Here is a 19,930-nt window from a genome sequence, read left to right as displayed (position 1 = left end):
TCCATCAAGGTGTATTTGTTTTATCAAGAGGTGTCAATTCATAAGCAGATTGGTGGCAACATTTATAGCAAGATGTGCTCATCTATCCTCAAGCTTTTCTGTACTAATACTTAGGAAACTTGCTATTTCTTCCTATTTTTCAACTAGCAGGCTGTGATGAACGCTGAATACTAACTTGGGCCCTCAACTTTCTAATCTGTTAAAGATTGAAGATTGGGATCTGATGATATTGAGGTGGCTTCCAGAATTAGAAATTTTTTTAACATTGAAACATCTAGAATCCTGTTAACATTGAGGTTGGTTACAAGTTCAAGAAGCCAGTTGGGAGAGGAATATTAAATTCGGGAAGATTAAAATATTTTCCCCAAAGCATGCAAATGACACAGAAAAATAATCTAATGTCTTTCATTCGTGAGCCAACAATAAAAATGCATAGTACTTTTTAATATCTCCGTTAAATAGCATGGCCTTTTAAATACCTTTTTTTTATGAAGGCAAAGAAAATACTATGTTAAAACATGTAGTACATTCACTTTTTAATGATGGTAACGAATAACAATAAATTGATTTCATTTAGCATTTTATGGTTTAGAAGAAAATCTGAGTAGACTCAAAGCAAATCAACTGGACCCTACTGCCCAGCTTCACACTTTGTTAGCTACCTGGTTTGAAACAAGTCACTTAAATTTGACCTTCACTTTAATAAATTCTAAAGAAGGTTGGGCCAAGCATGATAGCTCATGCCTGTCATCCCAGCACTTTGGGTTGCTGAGGCAGGACGCTTGCTTAAGCCCAGGAGTTTCAGACCAACTTAGACAACGTAGTGAGAATCCCACTCTACAAAACATTTAAAAACTAGCTGGGCATGGTGAAGCACACCTGTAATGCCAGCTACTTGGGAGGATGAGGCAGGAGGATCGCTTAAGCCTGGTAATTGAGAGCTGTAGTGAGGCACGATCGCATCACTGCACTCCATCCTGGGTGGTAGAACAAGACCCCGTCTCTCCAAAAAATAAATAAATAAATAAATGGTGGTTGATAATGCATGATCTATTTATTTCATAAGGTTGAGATTAGAATTATTTATTCATTGCAAAAGGTTTATTTAACACACTAGTGTTCTAAACACAGAGAATGCTTAGATGAATTGTTGATGCCTTTGAGGAGTTTAAGACTTTGGTGGGTGAGATAGATACATAAAGAGCTACTAGAGCACAAATTAGTCGTGCCTACCCTACACTGAGTTACAGTGAAAGTGGAAACAGCCTTCCAGCCTTGATGTGAGAGGGATCGTGCAGGGAGGAAGCCTTCTAGGGCGGGAAATGTGTTCAGGGTTGGGAGGTAGGGGATATTAGGTCCTCATGTGACATCTTTTCTTCATAAGGGCCAGCAGGCAGCATGGGTTACACAGACTGAGTAGAATTCTGACACTAAACTGGGAACAAAAGTATAACACTTTTGGAAAAAAAATTCACTTTAAATAGTTACTCGTAGTGAATATTCCTAGTCCCCTCTAGATGACTTCTTTTCACAAAAATACCGGGTCCGTATTTTTTTTCTCCGTGTATTGTGCTATAAATATGAAGTGAAGAGTTTAATGGTCTATGTTTTCCTTGTTTGGTGAGGCTCGTATTCGTAGCCATTGTTTCTGCTGAAAGCATTATGAGCTCCAAAATTAGTGAATGGAAAGGAAGAAGACAATATGAGTCACTATGACATGCATTTAATTAAAATTATGATTTTGTTGCATGTTAATGAGTTGCTTTTCTTTTTTAAATTTCATTTGAATCCTAGGCACATTCAAAGCAATAATCAACCTCCACAGCCTCCGGTTCCACCGTTAGGTTATGTGTCCGGAGCCTTGATTTCTGATTTGGAAACGGATGTTCCAGATGATGATGCTGACGACGAAGAGGAAGCTGTGGAAATCCCCAGGCCCCTGAGAGCACTGGACCAGACTCCTGGATCCAGTATGGACAATCTAGACAGCTCTGTGACAGGTAATGGAACCCATTTAACAGGAATAACTGACCTACTGGTAACATTAAAATGCATCAAAAATCAACTACTTCCTTCTTGTAAGATTTATTCCACTCCATCTATTTCTGTAACATTTTAAATATGTTAATATTAAATACAAAATTCAAAAAGGATTTGGAAATGCTTTTGCTTTGCTGCAAAAATGATAAGAAAATGCATGAATTTTAAAAAGCTTTAAAGACATGAAAGAAAACTCAATTATATCTAGGGCTTTCAGGAGAAGTTCACTCTACTAGGTAACCAAGTCTGTTACATTAAAAACCTTGACTTTTAGAAATGATCTTTTTTCTATATATCAGGAACAACATAAGACGTGAATGCAATCTTAAAATGCTTCTTGATATTTCACTCTGTGAAATCGTTCACTGATGGAAAGTAAGCAAGTCTCCTGAATAAGCCACTTTAAGGTTGCACAAGGTATTCTTTTTAGAGTGAAGAAAATGTGTAGTGAGATAAACCACATGTTTATGCATTTCACATTGCTGCATCTAGTAAATGCTTCCCTTCCAAGAAATGCAGTTATTTTTTTCTGTTTATTTCTTTGGCTTCCTCTTGCCTTGTTCACCAAATGAAAGGGTTGCATTGGAACTCTTCTATGATGATCCCAGGACGGAGGTATAACCTATTTTCAGGGATTTAAATGTACCAAATTTTTTAAAGAAAACTTTAAATCCTAATATGGACACAATGAATTTGGAGAAAACTAAAAATTCAGTCTTTCCATTCAAATAGATATACATTGTTGGACACACGAGAAAATGCCTCTTCCATGACTGTGTAGACAGAGCTACTACAAATTGAAGTCTGGTCTCTGCATTTCACTGGGTCTTCTCAGAAGACCGCTCATATCTGTATTTACCGTGATGACATCTTTCATCCTAGGAGGTATTTTACCACAATCCCACTTAATCCATTTTTACGCCAACAGCTTCCAAACTTTCACAGATTTTACACAATGTGTTAGAGTTCTGCAAACACTGATGGGAACTGGTTTATGACAGTGATAAAGCAGCATCAGTGCCTATGATTTTCCTCTGCATTCCTCCCTGAATTACACAATGTGTGATGCATGAGCCCATTTTTCAGTTTTTCTTCTTACCCAGCAGCTGGTCTGCTTGCCAGCCTAATTAAGATTTAAGAGCTGCAGATACACTGCTGTGATTTGAAATCCAGATCCAACCGAAGGTGACAGAGCACAAGTTAAAATCTTCAAATGCAGAGAGCTGACTTATTAGTGCACTATTATGTTAAGCCCCTTTGCCTGAATTTCCAGCATAATCTCCTTCAGGGTAAAATTCTGCATATTTTTGCATATTTCACTAATGATACTGAACTCTTTTCCATTAGGAATGCAGTAACAAATTGCAATAATGTTGAAAAAAGTCAGCTATAGTCTGTGTAGTTCTTTTATTAAATATTGTAATGTCAGCGATGATAAATATGTCTATAAATCAGGAGAATGCCGTTTTGCACTTTTACATGCTCACCTGTGACATGTTAGGCTGCCCGATGTGACTGCAGCTCAAGCAATCTGCATTTCTCCTGTAGCTAGTGTAATGTTCATTCCAAATGAAGCTTTTATTGCTAAGAAAAAAAGTCTGGTTTCCTTGAATTCACTGCTTAATTACTGCCATCTATAAAAACCTCAGGGTGTTTAGGTTTGTATTCCATGATGAGTTTCTCCTGTGAATAATACATCTCTTTAGTAAAAGAAGTTGTGCTCTACACAAAAGTAGCCAAATACAAACTCACTCTTTTTTTTTTTTCTTTCTCTTCCACAATAACTTTGTGAAGAAGGTGTGATCAAAGATTTAATTTGCTTTCTATGGTATGTGAGTGCTTATAAGTATGTGTGTGTGAGAGAGTATGTGTTAGTTGCGTGAGTGTATTAGAATGCGGGTGTGGGTGCTTGTGTAGGGAATGAGTACGTGTATAAATGTGTGAAAGTGTAGATAAGGTTGTAAGTGTGATATAGTGTGTGTGCATGCTTGCATGCAGACATATATGAGAATAGACCTAAGGTGGATGTATCTAGAGACTGAATATTAGAGAAATCAGCATGCCAGTGAATGTTGTTCTAACATGCTTATGTTTTCCTCAGACACTTAAGGCTAGTTTAATGGCACTGAATGAGGTGGACAATAAAACAGGCATTATTTCTATGAGCTTTTTATGTTTTTAACATGGTAAATGCCCATACAGTGGATGCGGATCTACCACCAGTTACTTTGGGTTCTAAATATATTTGTGGTGTGAATAAATTTGTCATTACCTCCCCCTGAAATGTTGTTAGTTATTTTCACTTTCATGAAACTAATGACCATTTTATTAAAGAGATCTAACAGTTACAGGAGGCAGCATGGGTTACACAGTCCCTGAAACTCTGAAGCCAATCAGAATATTAGTTCAATGACAACACTGGGATGGGCTAGTAAGCCTGTATGTAAAATTATGCAGGATTTTACTTGGATATATTGCACTTCACAGCTGCCACATTAGGGAATATATCAGCAGTTATCCAGGGACACAGCCCATTTTTTTGTAAAGAAATAAGCACGTTAACTACAAAAGTTTTTATAACAACTAATTTGTGAGGGAGTTCTTAAATTTTGAAAGGATGTTCTGTGAGTGGAAAAGGCTAAAAAAAGAAGAAAATATCAGCAGTTCAGTATCCCATGATCTCAGTACTGGATAATATGTATTTGCAGGTCTGCTGTTAATATTTCTTTCTTTCTACAACCACCGCCTATTGAATGCCTATTACTTCTAATCACTTGGCTAAAAATTTAGATTCAGTAATAATAATAAAAGTATACATATACAACCTTTACTAAGTGCAAGGCATCTTTCTTTCTTTTTTTCTTCCCTTTTTTTTTTTTTTTTTTTTTTTTGACGGAGTCTCACTCTATCGCCAGGCTGCAGTGCAGTGGCGTGATCTCAGCTCACTGCAACCTATGCCTCTCGGGTTCAAGCGATTCTCATGCCTCAGCCTCCCGAGTAGCTGGGACTGCAGGAGCCCGCCACCATGCCCAGCTAATTTTTGTATTTTTAGTAGAGATGGGGTTTCACCATGTTGACCAAGATGGTCTTGATCTCTTGACCTCGTGATCCATCTGCCTTGGCCTCCCAAAGTGCTGGGATTACAGGCGTGAGCCACTGTGGCCGGCCCATGCAAGGCATCTTTCTAAGCAGTAGCCTGTATTTTGTGTGGTCTCATGAGCTAAGAATGGTTTTTCACATTTTTGAAAGGGTTGTAGGTAAACAAGAAACTAACAAACAAACAAAACTAAGAATGTATGACAGAGACAGCAAAGCCTGAAATATTTACTATCTGTCATTTTACAGAAAAAGTTTGCTGATCCCTATTATAAAGTTTTAATGTATATTAATTTATTTGATCCTCACAACCCTACTAATAGTATTATTTTCACTTAATAGATTAAAAAGTTGAGTCACAGAGGGTTTTAAAGCCTTTTTCCAGGTTACCCACCTGATAAATGGAAGAAGAATGTTCAAAATCAGTCAGTCTTACTCTAAAGACAAATTATCGTGATCCCTGCTCTGGAAACACACAACTTTCTTCTAATCTGTGGAATAGGTATATTTAAGAGGAAAATAATATGCTGGTTTGTTGCTTAATATGTGGAACTGAGTGTGTGTATATATAAACACACATGAATAAATATGTATACAAGCACAACATATAATTTTCTCTCTAGAAACATTAGTCCTTTTTCCTTATGCATTTAATCAAGATCAAGATATTAATTTTAGATGTGACTTTTGTGATGCATTTTTTTCACATTCAGTTCTGTGTTTATTTATAGTGACCCATGCTAACAAAATTCAACTCTTATCAGCACTTTTTGCAATGAACCTCATTTTAATAATTTTTATTGTAATCTATGCTCATAATGCACATCTATTTGATTGTAATAAAATACAACATATTTGTTTATTACAGCTCATTGCACTCACTTTGGGCTAGAAAGTAAACAGAAAGTCTTGTTTCTGTCTTCAGGAATAAGCCTGTATTTTCTTCCTAAATGCCAAACCGTGGGTAACGGGGATGGAGAGGGCTACAATACTTCTTTCTGTAACTTCCATGGTGGGAGTCAAGGGTAATTGTTTCCCAAATTTAATGACACCACCAGGAAAAAAGAAACAGAAGGCAGTAGGAGAGAGTGCAGGGGGAAAATGCCCTCAACGTGTAGCAAAGATTCTAACTGCCTCAGTGATCACAAAAAGGAAGACTGAGATTGTGTGCTGTTCAGTGAAACAAGTAAAAAGTTTCCTTGACTGCTGGACCGCACATGAGTATCACAGCTGAAGGGAATCGTGGCTCTATATTTTCTGTTACGTTTTTGGAGGTTTGTTCTGGAACTCCCACAACAGATGAGTACGGAGACAATGAAACCTGGCAGCCTCACCGTCTGACTCGACCACACAGCTTTTAGAGCCTCGGCCACTAAAATATTTGACCTGAAACTTTGCTTTTCTACAAAACGTAAAGGAAAATAAGTTTAGTATTAAGGAAAATTTCAGGGATGATGCCACAATAATCAAATGAATTTCTCAGACTACTTCAAGAGGTTTGATGTCTTTAAAGAACAATTAAATATATATTTCAAAATCGAAGAGATAAAAAGGGGAAGTGGGATATTACACGTGTAATTTTTATCTAAGTGAAACAAGGTATCGAGCATCATATGTCCTGATGAAGATATTTTTAATTGTTTATTTTGCTTTCCATATATATTACATATTCCCACATTCCTTTTCTTTCTTTTTTTTTTTCTGAGATGTTGTCTCGCTCTGTCACCCAGGCTGGAGTGCAGTGGCACAATCTCTGTTCACTGCAACCTCCGCCTCCCAGGTTCAAGAGATTCTCCTGCCTCAGCCTCCTGAGTAGCTGGGATTGCAGGCCCGGGCCACCACGCTGAGCTAATTTTTTTGTATTTTTAGTAGAGACGGGGTTTCACCATGTTGGCCAAGCTGTTCTCAAACTCGTGACCTCAGGTGATCTGCCCACTTTAGCCTCCCAAAGTGCTGGGTTACAGACGATGACACATTCCTTTCTCTCTGAGGCACGCAGGTGGAATCGTTGCATACTCAATATGTTTGAGTGAAAGAAGAAGTTCTGTAGATTTGACATGTTTTTCTACATGTAGGCAAAGGTCAATATTTGGATTAATTTGTCTAAAGACATTTGTAGCTACAGCTTTTACTTAATAGGTAGACAAATAACATTTAATAGGAAAAGTTCACAGATTAAATATTGGTTGAAAAAAATGGAGAACAGCTAGTTTTTGTATCTCATAAAAATGGTAATGCAACAATTAGCAGGGTCATCTTATAAAGCACAGACTTTACTCTAGCTTAATCGATCTAAGGATAAGCATTTATCAGCAAGGAAAGATTTAGCATAAAACGACATGTAAATGAATTGATGACTGATCATAAATTAATTTTAGTGCTGAAGATGTAATAGAGACACAGCAAGATGCCACTTTATCATGGTATTTTACTGCTCAGCAACATCTGAGCAACAACTTACTGTCCTATGTCCAGTACTACTTTAACAGCTTGAATAAATTTGAGATTTTTTTTTTGGCCTTTCTGCAATTTAAATCAGGGAAATTTGGGAAGATTGAAAACGTAAACACAAATAAATTTGGCTACCTGACATAAATTCATTTTTCATTAAATGTTTAAATATGTATTGATTATGTTTGGGGCTAAAACATGTCAAATTGGTATGGAGTGCTTATAATTTATAAGAAGGCTCTAGCCGAATTGGTTTTACCTGGTGTTCATTTTAATTTTCGTGTTTATACTTATGTTTATGAAAGAAAATCAGTTATCACAAAAGTGACTTACTTTTAAATTTGTGAATTAATGTTTTTATTTTCGTTCATTCATTATCTTTTCTTCTCTCTCTCTCTCTCTGTTTTTTTGGAGGGGGGGTAATTGTTTACCCAAATCTTCAGCTCATTGCCCATGTTTAAATCTCAACATTTTTCCTTCTTTTAGAAAGGCCACTAGAGGTAAAATCAGTAGATGTTCAATACATTTTAGCCATTTTACAGAAGGAATTTTAATATTTTATATACTATTTGATTCATGGAATGTGGCCAAATGTCTTTTAAAAATATTTACCATAAATATGCCCATTCCATACATCTTAACCAAACTATAGAGGAAGGGATGTCGAAGATCCCAGACAGAGAGGCAGACAGACGAAGGGAAGGAGAGAGAAAATTTATTTCTATGTTCCCTGCCCTCCGTTTTGAAGGCAAACATAGCTACACTAACGTGAGACACGTCCCTCTCTTCAAATTGGATCATGAGATTTCCTGTTGCCCAATATGGCCAAGTATCTGTGGCCACATATCTTTAATTCTGAAGTCATTCTTACAAGGAGTACAAAAGAAAGAATAGCTGATGTTCTTTCTGTATTTACCAATACTCACTTGAAGCCCTGTCTTCCCTGTGACTGTCTCTTCCCAGAGGGAGACAAAAAGCAGCAGGGAAAACTTCATGAATAATTGGGAGTTTTAAGGACATACAAGACGCACTAAAGGCTGGGAGAAAGGCAGAGCAGAGATACAAAGGCAGGAAGTAGTCCATTTGTTTAGAGTTTCACACGTGTGTGTGTGGAAATGCTCGGATGAACTGTCAAGTTACCACAGGGAGATAAACAGTTATTTGAGGCGGAAAGTTAGGCTGATTCTCTGCTAGGAGGTCTCACAGGATATCATTTCTTTAGTGATACTACTGTGGTATAGGATTTACTGATTTCACCTCTCAATAGCTACACCACCGTCAGTTTTATAGGTTCAGAGACTAAATGTGTCACTGTGCTAAATCCTCAGGCTGGAATTACACAGCAAGCGGACATACACATGAAACCAAAGAAACTCAACTATTTTTAGGTGGGTTATAGTGGAAAAATAAAAATTTTAGAAAACAAATCACTGGGCCAAGTGCATTAAGATGGATAAATGTGGATGGAAAAGTTAGATTCCAAAGAAACTTAGCTGCCACTTAATGTAAATTTTTTATCTTAATTTGAATAAGATATGGCTAAATATCAATATTCAAGTGTATCACAGCATAACCAGTACACACACATATATATCACACATATATGTATACTATTTATATAGTGTCATCATATTCCTTGTTTAATAAACTTTCTAAGAGTTCTTATAAGAAAATTCTTTCTATAGTTAAAATAAGGACATTGCTAAGAAATTACACATCAAATAATGTCATACACAGAATTCTAGAATAATGAAAATGTTGAATGCATTTAATTCCATATGCCTACTGTTTATTGAATTTCTAACGTACAATGTCCCTGGACAATAAATATGAAAATAAATATGAAATAGTTCCTAATCCCCAGAATTCCATTGTCTAGGAGAGGAAACACATGTGCAGTAGACCATAATATATAGAGAGAACTGATATGCGAGTTTATGTGTAGTGTTTGGAAACCAAAGGAGGTAGAGAGATTGATTCTCGCTATAATAGGACAGAATCATGGTGATAACAGAAATGGCATTTAATTTAGACTTTAAAGTTTGTCAGTGGTTAATAGTGTTAGTGGCAATGTCTCTATCTGAAGAAAGAAAGATGATGTTACATAAATGAGCAAGGAGGCACAGGCTGTAAGAGTGAATGAGGACTAATACACAGCAGGTATATTCGTCTGTTTTTGCACTACTATAAAGATATTACTGGAGACTGGGTAATTTATGAACAAAAGAGGTTTAACTGACTCACAGTTCCGCATGGCTGGAGAGGCCTCAGGAAACTTACAATCATGGCAGAAGACAAAGGCGCATGTCTTACAAGGTAGCAGGAGAGAGAGAGAGCAGGGGAAATGCTAGAGACTTATCGAACAACCAGTTCTCATGAGAATTCCCTCACTACCATGAGAACAGCATGAGGGAAACCGCCCCCATGATCCAATCATCCCCCACAAAGTCCCCCCCTTGACACATGGGGATTACAATTTGAGATGAAATTTGGGGGGGGGGGATGCAGAGCCAAATCTTATCAGTAGGCTAGGCTAGATATGGAAGAGTTGCAAATATTTAATTAGAAGTTGGGATATGGCATTGGCTGGCTGGGTAAGGCTGTAAACAGAGGAACGCATGCATGTAAGTGCTGCACAAAGATAATGTAGAAAGCAATGAGGAAGATAGAAGAGACTAGAGGGAAATCAGGTAGGAGGAGTTTGGGAGTGAAACAAGATGAAGATTAAAGAGATGCTTATTTGGAAAGTAAGAGCAGGCATTTAGAAATACAGAAAACAGCACAGGGAAGGGACTGGGAGTGACCTTTCAAATGTTTTTAAACTATCCTCAGTTGCAGAGTTTCATATTCCTTTGTGAGCCCCTCACTGAATTTCTTTGATGTTTTTCTTAGCTAGGATAGCATTATATAGCAAAGTCGACTGCATCATTTCTTCTTTCATTTTGGATTCTTGGTCCTTGACTTGTGGTTATTAACCCAGAAATGATTCTCTCAGAAGACGCTCAGTTGCCGGTGTTATCTCGGCTTCCTTGCACTGGCCTGGGTCAGGGGAGTTTGTTTGAAAAGTAAAAAGTGTATCTCTGTGCTTTTGGCAACCAGAATCAAAACTCTATCTTTCTTTGCTACACTTAACACCCTTTTAACTTCTCAGATCATTCTACCAGTTCAGCTTCTGTTTTCTCTGCTTTGAAAGTGCGTGAATCCGTGTCATTGTATCATCTGGCCTCTTGACTAAAAGGAGAAATACTGCATCAGGGCAACACTCCTAACTGTTCTGTTGTTGCTTAAATATTAGAGAAAAAAAATTAAACGGTCTATAGCATTTGACTTTCATCTCTTTTATGTAAATATGGATTTGGTTTATTTAGAAATCTTAAATTAGTTTCTTACAAATACTTTTTGCCCCTCTTCTATCAAATTTAGGATAAGCAATACTTGGTAGTTTTTTGCGTCTTGAATTAATGGTATACCAACATAAATAAATCTTGTAATATTAATTTTATTAAGTAGGAGATTATGTTCTCAGTCTGTTTTTGTCTAAGAAAACATAAAATTGTAAATGACTTGCTAGAAAATTAAGAAAAAATGTTTGAGTATCCTCACAACTTACAGCTCTTTAAATGTAAAATTAAAATTATTTTCCTCTATTCTCATGTTGCATTTTGCAGAAAAAAATCATATTAATGCTGATGATAATCCTTATAAGTGTTACTTTTTAATATAAATATTAGTATTAAAGAGAAAACTAGAGTTCTTAAATAACTTAAAAGGCAAAGTAAGCAAAAAGAGCATTTAAATTAATAGAACTTCTTTAAAATACATTTTTATGTTCTAAGTTCATTTGCTTTGATATTGTTTATACATTTTTTGTTTGTGAATTGTTGTTGTTATTTGTAATTAAGTTTATATTTTAAAATCTCGAAATAATTTTTGCCCTTTTATGGTATACAGTGTAGTTTCTATGCAGATTATCACTGGAGTCTGCATTAAATTCAAAATATATTCACACTATTTCTCCAACTGAGTCTTTGATACATTTAAGTACACTAAGTTTTACTAAAAGTATTCATTTCTGAATTATAGTAGCTTAAAATACACATCACAGCTCTCTTTTGGAAAATGATTGTGTAATAATTTAAACAATGTAAGAGTTGAACGGTACAGCACATGCTTTGCTTATGTGCTGCAAACAGATACAGATTTTAAATGAGCTTCATTCTTCTGCACAAAAAATGTTTAAAATGTACATGATACTTGCATTTGGCTAAAGAGATCATGATGAAACTTCAAGGAAGAAGCGAGGACGGCCTCCTTGCTCATTAGTATACTGTGTACAAGCAGATGAGATTTTCAATATGTACAACTCACTAGACAACTACATTTGTTTTTAGGTTCAATGGTAAATGGATGGGGCTCTGCATCTGATGAGGATCGTAACTTTTCTAGTCATAGATCTAGTGTAGGTAGCTCCTCAGATGGCTCTATCTTTGCCAGCGGCAGTTTTGCACAAGCACTGGTGGCAGCAGCAGATAAAGCTGGTTTTAGGCTGGATGGAACCAGCCTTACGAGAACAGGTTGGTAGACTCCAAGTCAACACTCTTTGCATGAGAGAATCTTGTCCCTGGACACTGACCTCTTTCCTCCTGTTCTTTCTCCTTCGTGAGCCTGGCTGTAGGGCTTTCTTTAATATGCATGAATATAATTCGGATGCTCCATTACCCAAACTCTCTTCTGATGCTAGTTTTGCAGAGCCAAGAATAGACTCCTCCTCACCACTTTCTCTTATTTTCCTTTCTCTTCACGGCTTTGCTGATTAATTGGAATATGCTTCCTTTTTATATTATGGCAAAGCAGCAACTACGATTGCCATTAAATTTTCAATAACTCACACTTTGCAAAATCCCCACACAATTAATAATGTACCCAGTGATTAAAATTACTCAGCTTTTATCTCCATTACTTTCCTTTGCCTCATCTCTTTCTGCAAATGCATTTTCTGGGAAGGTTTCCTTAGCATGGGGTGAATGGGTCTAAGGCTGTCGGTCTTACCAATTCAAATAGCTTATGGTCTTATTAATTGTTTGGCTAGTAAGATTTTAATACAATAATTTATTATTTGTCTTAAAGGATGCTAATTAAAGATACACCCACTGCATTTGCAAGTTGAATAAAATAATGACTACATGTGTATTTCTCTTTAGAGTAATTTAATTTTGATTTCTGAGAGTGACGAGTAATCATAAAAGAACAATTGTATAATTTTTCAAGTGCTGCTCATTCCACAAAAAAAGAATGTGGGATTAATAATAGATCAGTAATTTGTAAACATTCGCAACAAAATAACTTAGGCATGATGCGTGCTTTTATATTTGTATGTATAATTCTTAACTATACATATAAGAATATGCTAATATATGAATTAAACTGAATTAGCTTGCAAAACAAACTAATAAAACATTAAGTACATTTGCAAAATCTTAACCGTAATCAAATAGTAAAGAGAAAAGATTTTTACCCTTCACTAGACTCTCAGGTTATAAAAATGAGTGTTAGAAGTTTTCTTGGAATTATACCATCAGTGTTTCTTTTGAGCACATATTAGCTATCTCTAAATGAAATAAAAAAGATCTAAGCACTGCAGAGGTTTATTTTTCAAATAGCATCCAAACTAAAATATGTTGTAATAGAACTGTTATTTGAATTGTCTTGCATTATAAGGCATAAGTCTGAAACTTTATGTTGCTTGAGTGCTTTTTGCAGCATTAGCTGTAAGCAGAGCAGTGAGAACGTGCAAGGACACTAATACATTAGAAGGCACAAGGCATTTCCTGCATGTATGCTAATAGCTAATACAGCATTGAGTAATATCATGTCTCATCGACATAAGAAAATGTAACTACATATAATAATGTTGTATGAAATGAAAACATACACAGGAGGATAAATGCATGCACATAAACCAGGCCTCTGCTACTACAATAAACACAGTATTGAAATCATAAGTTGTTGAAAATTTATTAGCTAACCTTTTCCCAGAATAAATTTCCCTGTGTACCTACTCTAAACCACAAGAAAAGGACACAGCACATTTCATTTTTCAACGAGAATTTGGAGCCTGCTCAGATACAATAATATTAATCAGAAAATACCCATTGCACGCTGGATATACAAGGTGATTCTAACCTGCTATCCTCTACACAGATGCTATTGAGTTTCTGCCAAAACAGATAGAATTCATCGTGTATGTGCATAAGTGGTAAGGTCAATTTAATATATGTGTCTGAGCAGACCTTTCATGTAAAATTTCAGATGTAATTACTATATGACATTTTTCTGTGTTCAGAGAGATTTTGTAAGTTTCCAAGGATGAAATTTTATTAAACAAATACAACAGTATATACTTCATAAATAGCTTCTTTAATTTTAAGAACTAAAAACTGCATGAATTTGCATAAAACTTTGAAAATATCACTAATATTGTCAAGGTTAAATAAAAGTATAATCATGCAATATTGAGTTTTGGATTGGTGGATCTATTTGATGTTCATTTGTTTGATTTTGAGGGGGCCAGTGGGGGTGTTGTTAGCTTATTAAAAATGGAACAAAATATGTGCAGCTGAGAATGTAGAAAATACATTTTTCTACAGAGATGCACCAGTATTTGGAATCTTCATATGTTATCTCTCGGTAGATTTACAGGTTAGTCATAGAGCAGAAATACAGGACAGAATCAGTGTGCTGTAATGACATTCTCTAGAACCCATTCCCTTTATTTTCATTTTAGGAAAAGCCTTTACCTCCTCTCAAAGACCTCGACCTACCAGCCCATTTTCTCCTGACAGTAACACCAGTGCAGCCCTGAGTCAAAGTCAGAGGGCTCGGCCCACGAAAAAACACAAGGGAGGGCGGATGGACCCACAACCAGCATTGCCTCATCGACGGGAAGGAGTGCCAGATGGTAGGTTTCTTCCCTCGACTCTTGTTTTCTCACTGAAGAGACGTGCTCCATGCAATCATTTACTTAGATTAATGTAGTCATGGGAGATTAGCCATTGCCTCAATACATAACAAGACAGAAACCTGCCAATGTGGTCTTGTTTAAATAAAACACCATTTTTAAAAACAATCTAGAATTATTTCTATATTATTAGGCCTCAAGAAATACACGCCATACAATTTTTTGAGGTTGATTTTTTTTTTTTTGCCATTCTGGCATCTTTCATAAATGCGTTTTAGTGAGCATTTAAGAGTAGGAAAGAACATAAGCTGCATGTGCACTTGTATTATCAGAACTTTTATAATATTAAATTACAATATCTTAGCCGGTATTTCACTTTTGGAAAAAAAGACTTTTTGAAATGACTTAGTAATTTTTTAGTCACAAATTTCAGAACCAAAATCAGGTTACAGTAGTTGAAGAGTGTCTTAGTCTGTCTGGGCTGCTATAAAAAAGTAGTCATGCATTGTATGACAATGTTTGAGTCAGTGACAGACTGCATATAAGACAGTGGTGCCATAAGGCTATAATACTGTATTCATGCTCTACCTTTTTTGTTTAAATACACAAATATTTACCATTGTGTTATAACTGCCTGTAGCATTCAGTACAGAAACATGCTGCACAGATTTTTACCCCAGTAAATGGTATGTAGTCAGCTATACCATCTATGTTTGTGTAAATATACTACATGACACTTGCATAACAACGAAATCACCTAACACCACATTTCTCAGAACTTATCTCCATCACTAAGTGACACGTGACTGTACCATAAGCTGGTAGATTCCAAACAACAGAAATTTTCTCCACAAATCTAGACTCTGCAAAGTCCAAGATTAAGGCACTGGCAGATTTGGTGTCTGGTGAGGACCCACCTTCTGGTTCATACAGGATGCCTTTTCATTGTGTGCTCACATAGTGGAAGGGACAAGGTTCTCTCTGGGGTGTGTTTTATAGGGTGCTCATCCCTTCATGAGGACCCCACCCTCATCTAATCACCTGCCAAAGGCCCCACCTCCCAATATCATCACATTGGGGATTAGGATTTTAAGTATGAATTTTGGGGGTACACAAACATCTAGACTCTAGCAAAGGGTCAGCAAACTTCTTCTATTAAAGTCTAGATACTAAATGTCTGTGGCTTTTGGGACATATGGTCTCTGTCACAATTACTCAACACTGCCATTGTTGTATGACTGCAGCTATAAGAAAAGTAGAATAGGCCGGGCATGGTGGCTCATGTAGCCTGTAATCCCAGCACTTTAGGAGGCCGAGGTGGGCAGATCACAAGGTCAGAAGATCAAGACCATCCTGGTCAACATGGTGAAACCCCCTCTCTACTAAAAGTACAAAAAATTAGCTGGGCGTGGTGGCACATGCCTGTAATCCCAGCTACTTAGGAGGCTAAGGCAGGAAAATTGCTTGAACCAGGGAGTCAGAGGTTGCAATGAGCTAAGATCACACCACTGCACTCCAGCCTGGGCAACAGAGCAAGACTCCTCCAAAAAAAAAAAAAAAAAGAAAGAAGGAAAAGCAAAGCAGAATAATGGAAATGACTAACTTCCAATAAAACATCATTCACAAAATGGGCAGTGGCTGGATTTGGCCCATGGGCCATAGTTTGCTGATCTAGTTCAATCTTTTTATTTATATATAGCATCCAATATTTGAATATTTGCTTAAACACTGTTAGTTTCAGGAAACACAATATTGCTGGAAGATATCCATGTTCGATAATGAGTATTTCATTAGCTTTACAGAATATAGTCTATTTCCCATATTTTTAATTTAATTTTTCTATCTTTTAAAGAATGAATTAAAATATGTATCCTGAAGTTACATTCTAAGGATATGGAACACATATTTAAAGTGTCTAGTACAATGTCAGATGGAAGGTAAATTTCTTTTTTCCTTTCCCGCAGTGTACCCTATGAGCACACAAACATTATCCTAACATAGTTCAATTAAACACCAAAAGTGTAAACTTTTAAAAACTGCACATTAGAACCATCTGGGAAGCTCTTAAAATATACCCTAGATATTCAGATTTAATTATTCTGGGGTGAAACCCAGTTACAGGTAATTTTAAAGCTCCACAAGTGAATCTAAAGTATAATGATCTTGGAGAAGCTATGACCTAGTCCTTAGCACGCTTACACTTATCATTACAGGACAGAATGAAGCTTAGTTGAAAAAGAAGAAAAGTATTTGTTTTCTATTAGTTTGGGGAAGGGAGTGTCCAATCCTGCAGTCCTATTTATGCTTTCTTTTGTCATCTTGCAAAGCTAAGAGGACTTAAAAAGCCAAATATATTGTTCTACATACTTTCCGGTTTACTTATCTTTCCTGCTTCCTTTGTTTTCAATGGAATATGAAAGTTAAGGGTAGAATTGAGATTTTTGAGTCTCTATAAATGTGTATCCTGTGGTGAGTAAAAATGGTCACCACGGCCTTTCTGCCTTAGATGTTCAGAAGATTAGCTGAGCACTTAAAACTATTTGTAGTGTTGATCTAATTCTTTGTAAATAGAAAGGACTACTTCACTGAATTGCTAGTTATAAATCTAGTAATTGATAATTTTGTATATTTTTTCTGTTGTGAATATTTTGGAAAGAGCAAAATGTCTAGGTATAGAATTTTCTGTGGTTTTTCAGAAATGTTTGAAGATAATATTCAGAATATGTGGAAGATATAAAATACAAATCAACAAAATACAGATCTCTTTTTTTCCTAAAACACTTTTATTGCAAGCTTTTTTAGAATGTTTCTTTAAAGCAAGCTACCTCCTAGTTTAAAGTATGATCCATATATTGCTTATCTTTCTAAAAAAACAAATAAGTTTCTAAATTTTCAGAATTGCCAGCATTTCACCAAGGGGTTATGGATTATGTGTTATTAGAAAATGATACATTTTAGAAGTAGTGATATAGCAAAGGAAATTTCAGCCCACATATCTTCCCAAGTGCTTAATCTAGAGCCATTTTAATTATGATACAGTGCAGAGACATTTATTTTGGATGGTGCACTACAGGTTATCCTTAAAAACATTGTTATTTTGCAGCAAATGCATATGCCTTAGCATTTATATGGTATGGATCCATATGTCAGAAATAATTTCATAACTTTTTATGTAAAAATCAAGTTGTTCTTTTTGGGAAGGCTGATGCTTAGCAGCATTGAGTGTACAGACATTTTACAATAAACCTTTTGCATTATAGATTTTACAATAGTGTTTGCTGTCTTCTAAGCAGTATTGTAAAGATGTAGGCCTTTTTAGCACTGGGATACCATCATTTTCTAGATCAGACTTTTATGGTTTCTGAGGGGAAGACAGAACATGAGTGGTTGTTGGGAGGTTGTCATGGCAAGTGGCACACATCACTTCTATTTCATTGAAAACAACTCTGCCACGTGGTGTGGTGTCAAACTAACTACTGGGGTGAGAAAGCAGCCTTCCCTGTGTCCCACAAGAGAGATTATGAATGGTGGGAAATGTCAGTCTGTATCCTAAAGACTGAAAAACCCACACACATCTTAAAGGGTGTTCTTCTCCGTTTTGTAAAGTTTCTCCAAAGCAGGCATTGCTGAGTCCAAATCTTGTATTCCATTTGTCTTATAAATCAAAGAATACCTTGGAAGCCAATATATTAACCGTGCTAAAAAAGGAAGATAGATCTCGCTATCCATCAACCTGATTTTCCCAGATAATTTATTTCTAGCCTATTCTCCCTTTCACCTAGCTTTTTTTTTTTTTTTTTTTTTTTTTTTTTTTTTTTTTTTTTTTTTTTTTTTGAGACAGAGTCTCGCTCTGTCGCCCAGGCTGGAGTGCAGTGGCGCGATCTCGGCTCACTGCAAGCTCCGCCTCCCGGGTTCACGCCATTCTCCTGCCTCAGCCTCTCCGAGTAGCTGGGACTACAGGCGCCGCCACCACGCCCGGCTAATTTTTTGTATTTTTAGTAGAGACGGGGTTTCACTGTGGTCTTGATCTCCTGACCTCGTGATCCGCCTGCCTCAGCCTCCCAAAGTGCTGGGATTACAAGCGTGAGCCACCGCGCCCGGCTTTTTTTTTTTTTTTTTAAAGGGAGTTTTGCTCCTGTCACCCAGGCTGGAGTGCAATGGTGCAATCTCAGCTTACTGTAACTCCCACCTTCCGGGTTCAAGCAATTCTCCTGCCTCAGCCTCCCAAGTAGCTGGGATTACAGGCATGCACCACCACACCCAGCAAATTTTGTAGTTTTGATAGACAGGGTTTCACCATGTTGGCCAGGCTAGTCTCGAACTTCTGACCTCGGCTATCTGCCCACCTCCACCTCCTAAAGTGCCAGGATTATAGGCATGAGCCACCATGCCTGGCCCCTTTCCCCTGGTTCTTAATGTCCTGTTCAGAGAAGGGGCTCTTTCTCAGCTCTGCCACATACTAGCTTTGGCCTTTGAGCAAATAAATTTACATATTAATTAATCTATTCACTCAAATAGTTATCAAGTATATCACATATAATAGACAATGGGAGCCAAACAGACAAAATCCCCTGCCTTTTTATATTTTAGTTGGGGAAGATAGATAAAGACCAACCTAAGTACATACATGAACGTATAAGTAAGATGGTGATAAATGTTGTGGGGAAAAAACAAAGGGAAGGGAGTTGAGAAGTATAGGTGTAGGGAGGAAGTATTATTAAGTAGAGTGATTGGGGAAGGCCTCACCGGGAAGGCAGCATTTGAGAAAAGACTGGAATAACATAAGCAAAAGAGTAATGCTGATATCTGAGGAAAGGTTATTCCAGGAAATGAGAATGGCAAGTGAAAGCCTGAGACTTATTTGATAAAAAGGAAAGGGAACGATATGACTGGAGCAGAGAAACAAGACAGAACACGAAGTCAGGCAAGCAAACAAGGGCTAGTGTTTGTGAGATCTTTAAGCTACCACAATGACACTGGTTCTTACTTTGAATGGTAAACCACTGGACAGGGTGTGTATATGTGTGCATGCGTGCATGCATGTGTGTGTGTAAGGCAGGGAAGTGACATGACCTTATTTATTTTTTAAAAAGTCATTCTAGCTGCTGTGTTGAGATATACTAAATGAGGCAAGGTGGAGATTGTGGAAGCTACCTAGGGAATAGATGATGGTGGTTCATGCCAAAGGAGAATCAATGGCAGTGTTAATTAAGAAAGGTTGGATTTTAGAGGTAGAGCTAACGGGAGTTGTTATGAAATTAACGTAGGCCATAAAGAAAGCAAACCACATTACTCTGAAATTTTGGCTAACTTGTAGAATGTAACTGTGACCAACCGAGCGAAGAAACACTGCAGAGGAAGCATTTTTTTTCTTTTTTGAGACGG

The 19,930-nt window shown here is 36.8% G+C and overlaps 1 protein-coding gene across 7 annotated transcripts in view; it reads left to right on the top strand.

The window, feature by feature from the left end:
• Positions 1-19,930, top strand: part of ROBO2 (roundabout guidance receptor 2) — a 1,388,177-nt gene that overhangs the window by 1,358,451 nt on the left and 9,796 nt on the right. For all 7 annotated transcript variants that reach the window (XM_030802115.1, XM_030802114.1, XM_030802113.1 and 4 more), the window contains 2 exons: positions 1,795-2,000; positions 14,372-14,545. In XM_030802115.1, the coding sequence (XP_030657975.1) occupies positions 1,795-2,000; positions 14,372-14,545 (380 nt within the window). The remainder of the gene's footprint in view (positions 1-1,794; positions 2,001-14,371; positions 14,546-19,930) is intronic.

This window comes from Nomascus leucogenys, chromosome 21, assembly GCF_006542625.1.
Source record: "Nomascus leucogenys isolate Asia chromosome 21, Asia_NLE_v1, whole genome shotgun sequence".
In the NCBI taxonomy this organism is placed as follows: Eukaryota; Metazoa; Chordata; class Mammalia; order Primates; family Hylobatidae; genus Nomascus; species Nomascus leucogenys.
This window is presented reverse-complemented; position numbering and strand designations above follow the sequence as displayed.